Source organism: Branchiostoma floridae, chromosome 12 (assembly GCF_000003815.2).
Source record: "Branchiostoma floridae strain S238N-H82 chromosome 12, Bfl_VNyyK, whole genome shotgun sequence".
Classification (NCBI taxonomy): Eukaryota; Metazoa; Chordata; class Leptocardii; order Amphioxiformes; family Branchiostomatidae; genus Branchiostoma; species Branchiostoma floridae.
This window is the reverse complement of record NC_049990.1, coordinates 22,792,588-22,798,848: the sequence shown is the minus strand read 5'-3', so window position 1 is coordinate 22,798,848 and position 6,261 is coordinate 22,792,588. Positions and strand designations below refer to the sequence as shown.

Below are 6,261 nucleotides of genomic sequence, written 5' to 3'. Positions count from 1 at the left end.
CGTGAGTTGTACAAGGTAAGCCCGGCCCACGCACAGGTGATGCAGACAATTGTTTGATCGCTTCATGCACGTGAGTTTATAATTAGATCAAATCTCAGCTCTCGTCGGTCTTGGGTCAGTTTACCATAATCGTAATAACCATGGGGACAACTCAAACATAAAGGCAGGCTCTATGAGTCGGAAATATATATGATATAATGCTTATGATATGATATTGTATGATGGCATCTTTTTGTTGATAGCATATCATGATACAATCTTCGAAAGAGCCTGACACGCTGAGCCGGCAAGCAGGCCGAGATAACCATACCAGTACTCACGCTTGATTTGAACTTTTCCTTGTAATACTCTTGTTGTCATGGTCTTTTTTAATTTATTTTTACAGTTAAAGATATTATAGGAAGGTATTCAACAGCTATGTCCACATTTTGTTGGTTAAAGAAGCACAAAAAACGGTCAGACGGCTATACAGAAGAGACACGAGTGAAAAATCGTACGACGCTGGAAAAATTTTGAACATCATCCGATGCTCTGCGATGCTCTGCGATGGCTGATGTTGCTTACGATTTAGCTGCGATCCACTGTGACCATCGTGCGATAGGCGTAATATGCCATCGCAAGGACGTCGTACGATTCTTGTGACCGGGGCTTTATTCAGACCCCGCCTGTCACGGCACCGGGTAGGGTGATGACTCAATGTCGCGATTGAAGCTCAGGCTTTAAGTTCCGGTCTGGCACACTTGGTATCCTTGGAAAGGTCTCTTAGTAAGGAATAGAAAGATGAAAACCGAAAAAATCCTCAGATACTTCCTTCTAGAGATATTCTCGAGCATATGGGCCCTGTTTAGGCGCAACCGCTAGCTCCTTTATTGAGACTCCGCCTGTCACGGCACCGGGTAGGGTGATGACTCAATGTCGCGATTGTAGCTCAGGCTTTAAGTTCCGGCCTGGCACACTTGGTATCCTTGGAAAGGTCCCTTAGTAAGGAATAGAAAGGTGAAAACCGCAAAATCCTTGGATACTACCTTCTCGAGATATTCTCGAGCATATGGGCCCTGTTTAGGCTCAACCGCTAGCTCCTTTATTGAGACCCCGCCTGTCACGGCACCGGGTAGGGTGATGACTCAATGTCGCGATTGTAGCTCAAGCTTTAAGGTCCGGCCTGGCACACTTGGTATCCTTGGAAAGGTCCCTTAGTAAGAAATAGAAAGGTGAAAACCGCAAAGTCCTCGGATACTTTCTTCTCGAGATATTCTCGAGCATATGGGCCCTGTTTAGGCGCAACCGCTAGCTCCTTTATTGAGACCCTGCCTGTCACGGCACCGGGTAGGGTGATGACTTAATGTCGCGATTGTGAGTCAGGCTTTAAGTTCCGGCCTGGCACACTTGGTATCCTTGGAAAGGTCCCTTAGTAAGGAATAGAAAGTTGAAAATCGCAAAATCCTCAGATACTTCCTTCTCGAGATATTCTCGAGCATATGGGCCCTGTTTAGGCGCAACCGCTAGCTCCTTTATTGAGACCCTGCCTGTCAAGGCACCGGGTAGGGTGATGACTTAATGTCGCGATTGTGAGTCAGGTTTTAAGTTCCGGCCTGGCACACTTGGTATCCTTGGAAAGGTCCCTTAGTAAGGAATAGAAAGTTGAAAACCGCAACATCCTCGGATACTTCCTTCTCGAGATATTCTCGAGCATATGGGCCCTGTTTATGCGCAACCGCTAGCTCATTGAACTCCGTCTGTCACGGCACCAGGTAGGGTGATGACTTAATGTCGCGATTGTGACTCAGGCTTTAAGTTTCGGCCTGGCACACTTGGTATCCTTGGAAAGGTCTCTTAGTAAGGAATAGAAAGTTGAAAATCGCAAAATCCTCAGATACTTCCTTCTCGAGATATTCTCGAGCATATGGGCCCTGTTTAGGCGCAACCGCTAGCTCCTTTATTGAGACCCCGCCCGTCACGGCACCGGGAAGGGTGATGACTCAATGTCGCGATTGTAGCTCAGGCTTTAAGGTCCGGCCTGGCACTCTTGGTATCTTTGGAAAGGTCCCTTAGTAAGGAATAGAAAGGTGAAAACCGCAAAATGCTTGGATACTTCCTTCTCGAGATATTCTCGAGCATATGGGCCCTGTTTAGTGGCAACCGCTAGCTCCTTTATTGAATGAATGAATGAATGAAAGACCTTTATTGTACATTTATGCCACCGCCTCAGATCAAATTGAAAACAATGTTTGTAAATTCAGCCCATTGCTACGAGAAGTTGGTAACAAATGTTTGAGCTTAAAAAGACAAAGAAAATGTTCACAGAAAAAACAAAACAAAAGGTGGTTTGATAAAAGCTGCAAAGAATTGAAGCGTGAAATAAAAAACCTGGCTACCTTACTTGAGAAACATCCGTCGAACCCAAAAATAAGAGGAAGGTACTTTAAAGCGAGAAAAGAATACAAAAATCTGGTAAAAAAGAAAAAGCGCGACTTTCACCAACAAATAATGAACCAACTGTCCGACTGCTTTTTGGAACCTATTAAATAAGCTAAAAGCAGAAAAAGTATCAGGAGGTAACGAAATATCAGAAGAGTCTTGGTTACAACACTTCAGTAACCTGAACAAATAATTGACAAATGTTACCAGTAATATACATGCTCCTGTCAATGAAAACAATGAAGCTGAGAATAATCTTCCCTCCCAAAATACAACTTCAACGGATAGCTCCACATTAGACTCCCCTATAACAGAAGAAGAATTAGTCACAGCTATATCCAACTTAAAAAACAAGAAATCAAGCAGTGGGGATATGATTACTAATGAAATACTAAAATGCGGAAAAGGTATCCTAAAAAACACTCCTACATCTCTTCAATTCCTGTCTGCAGAATAGTTACTTTCCTAAAGAATGGTCCCTAAGTCATATTGTACCCATTCATAAATCCAGGTACACTTCTGTCCCTGACAACTATCGAGGAATATCCATAATTAGTTGTCTGGGTAAACTATTCTCATCTATTTTAAATACCCGTCTTGTTAATTATGCAGGACATTACAGCCTTTTCAAACCACAACAGGCCGGTTTTAGAAAAAACTTTAGAACAACTGATAACATTCTTGTATTGTCCACCTTAGTCAGTAAATACCTGAGTAAAAATACAAAGCTCTATGCCTGTCTTGTAGATTTTAGTAAGGCATTCGACTCAGTTTGGAGAGAGGGTCTTTTGCTAAAGTTAAACAAACTTGGAGTAGGGGGTAAATTTCTACTTACTATAAAAGACATGTATTCCAAAACAACTAATTGTATTAAAACTAGCCACGGCCTTATCGAAGCATTCATAACTAACTGTTGGGTTCGACAAGGCTGTAATCTTAGTCCAACTTTGTTTAACTTATTCATTAGTGATCTACCAGATGTCTTTGATGACAAAACCTGTAGTCCACCTATGTTACACAATAAGAAGGTGTCATGTTTATTATATGCAGATGACCTGGTACTTTTGTGTGAATCTCAACAGGGTCTGCAAACTTCTCTAAGTAGATTAGAAAATTATTGTGAATCATGGAAATTGAGTGTTTATCTAAAGAAAACTAAAGTCATTGTGTTCACGAAAGGTGGCCGTCTGCCAAAAGACTGCAATTTTCTTTATAGTAGACATGTAATAGAAATTGTTGCAAACTATTGCTATCTTGGTACTGTTGTAAATTCAGCTGGCACGTTCAAGGCAAATAACAAATATCTTCACATCAAAGGCCTGAGAGCTCTCCTTGGAATCAACCAATCCCTTAGCAAAGCCGACGCCTCTATATCTGTAAGAAACAATCTATTTGGCACATGCGTAAAACCCGTATTGTTGTATGGTTCGGAAATCTGGGGGTCATTCAAAACCCCAAAATCATCACCAATAGAAGCTATACACCTAAAATTTTGCAAACAATCTCTAAATGTTCCCAGGTCTGCATGTAACCTTGCTGTAAGGGCAGAACTGGGAAGACACCCCCTTAAACTGGAAGCGTCTCTTAACGCAATTAAACACTACATAACAGTACGCCAGAACGTGTCAGCTAATAGTCTATCTGCAGACGCCCTTTTGTGCCTACTTGAGCTAGACACATTAGGCACTAAATGTTGGGCGTCTGGAGTCCGCAAGACATTAGAGGAATGTGGTTTTGGCTACGTCTGGCATTCTCCCATGTCATCTGTCTTAAATTCATCACAAATTATTTCATCCATCGACCAACGGTTAAAAGATATGTACCTCCAAACTTTCGTGGCAGAAATACGCAGCAACAACAAATTACGAACATACAAATTACTTAAGACTACTTACAACGAGGAGAAATACTTAGACATTGCAAACATTCGACACAGAATAGCTATAACAAAACTTCGGATTAGTTCACACAAACTCCATATTGAAAAGGGCAGACATAGCCACATTCCTCTGGAGCAAAGAATCTGCCAATACTGCAACCTAAATAAGATAGAGGATGAGTATCACTTTAATATGGACTGTACTTTATATACCAACGAAAGAAACGTCCTCTTCGATTGCATGCAAGATATGTTTCCTAATTTCCATTATATAAATAGTAAGGAAAAATTCATATTCTTTATGCAACTAGATAAATCCTGTATTATTGATTACATCTGCCCATATGTTTACAACTGTCTTAAGAAGCGAGAAGAAGTTGAACCTGTACATAACAGCACATAGTAGTCTCTATAGATAACAAATGTGCCTTATCGTTACGACCTGTACATAGCTTGTTGACTGACACATGTCCAATAAACGTCTTTCATTCAATAATTGTAGCTTAGGCTTTAAGTTCCGGCCTAGCGAGCTTGGTACAGTTGGAAAGGTCCCTTAATAAGGAATCGAAAGATGAAAACCGCAGTCCAATCCGATACTTCCTTGTCGAGATATTCTTGAGTATACGGACTCTATTTGCCAGCAACCGCTAGCTCCTTTTTGGAAACACCACCTGTCACGGTACCGGGTATGGACTTAATAACGCAATTGTAGCTTAGGCTTTAAGATCCGGCCTAGCAAGCTTGGTATGGTTGGAAAGGTCCCTTAGTAAGAAATCGAAAGATGAAAACAGCAGTCCCATCCAATACTTCCTTGTCGAGATATTCTTGAGTATACGGACTCTATTTGGGCGCAACCGCTAGCTACCTCTTGGACACACCGCCTAGCGCCTGTCACGGTACCGGGTAGTGACTTTATAACGCAATTGTAGTCTGGGCTTTAAGTTCCGGCCTAACAAGCTTGGTATGGTTGGAAAGGTCCCTCAGCAAGGAATCGAAAGATGAAAACCGCAGTCCCATCCGATACTTCCTTGTCGAGATATTCTTGAGTATACGGACTCTATTTGGGCGCAACCACTAGCTACCTTTTGGAAACACCACCTGTCACGGTACCGGGTATGGACTTAATAACGCAATTGTAGCTTGGGCTTTAAGTTCCGACCTAGCAAGCTTGGTATGGTTGGAAAGGTCCCTTAGTAAGGAATCAAAAGATGTAAACCGCTATCCAATCCAATACTTCCTTGTCGAGATATTCTTGAGTATACGGACTCTATTTGGGCGCAACCACTAGCTACCTTTTGGAAACACCACCTGTCACGGTACCGGGTATGGACTTAATAACGCAATTGTAGCTTAGGCTTTAAGTTCCGGCCTAGCAAGCTTGGTATGGTTGGAAAGGTCCCTTAATAAGGAATCGAAAGATAAAGACCGGAATTCAATCCGATACTTCCTTGTTGAGATATTCTTGAGTATACGGACTCTATTTGGCCGCAACCTCTAGCTACCTTTTGGAAACGTTAACACCAGCTGTCACGGTACCGGGTAGTGACTTTATAACGCAATTGTAGTCTGGGCTTTAAGTTCCGGCCTAGCAAGCTTAGTAGGTTGGAAAGGTCCCTTAGTAAGGAATCGAAAGATGAAAACCGCATTCCAATCCGAACTTCCTTGTCGAGATATTCTTGATCATACGGACTCTATTTGGGCGCAACCGCTAGCTACCTTTTGGAAACACCAGCTGTCACGGTACCAGGTAGGGACTTAATAACGCAATTGTAGCTTAGGCTTTAAGTTCCGGCCTAACAAGCTTGGTATGGTTGGAAAGGTTTTTCTTTTTGATTCTAAACATGTCTACTAAGTGTATTTCACCTTATAAAAGTGTCGGAACGTGAAAAAAAAAGTTTTGAAAAAATTCCATTGGTAATGCATTAGACACGATAATTTCGCTCAAAACATAAGATTTAGGCCCT

The 6,261-nt window shown here is 41.9% G+C and overlaps 1 protein-coding gene across 1 annotated transcript in view; it reads left to right on the top strand.

The window, feature by feature from the left end:
- The window catches only part of LOC118427204, a 20,736-nt gene extending 17,612 nt beyond the window's left edge, over nt 1-3,124 (top strand). Inside the window, exon 6 of the mRNA XM_035836839.1 lies at nt 3,118-3,124. Coding sequence (XP_035692732.1) covers nt 3,118-3,124 — 7 coding nt within the window. The remainder of the gene's footprint in view (nt 1-3,117) is intronic.
- The last annotated feature ends 3,137 nt before the right edge of the window (nt 3,125-6,261 follow it).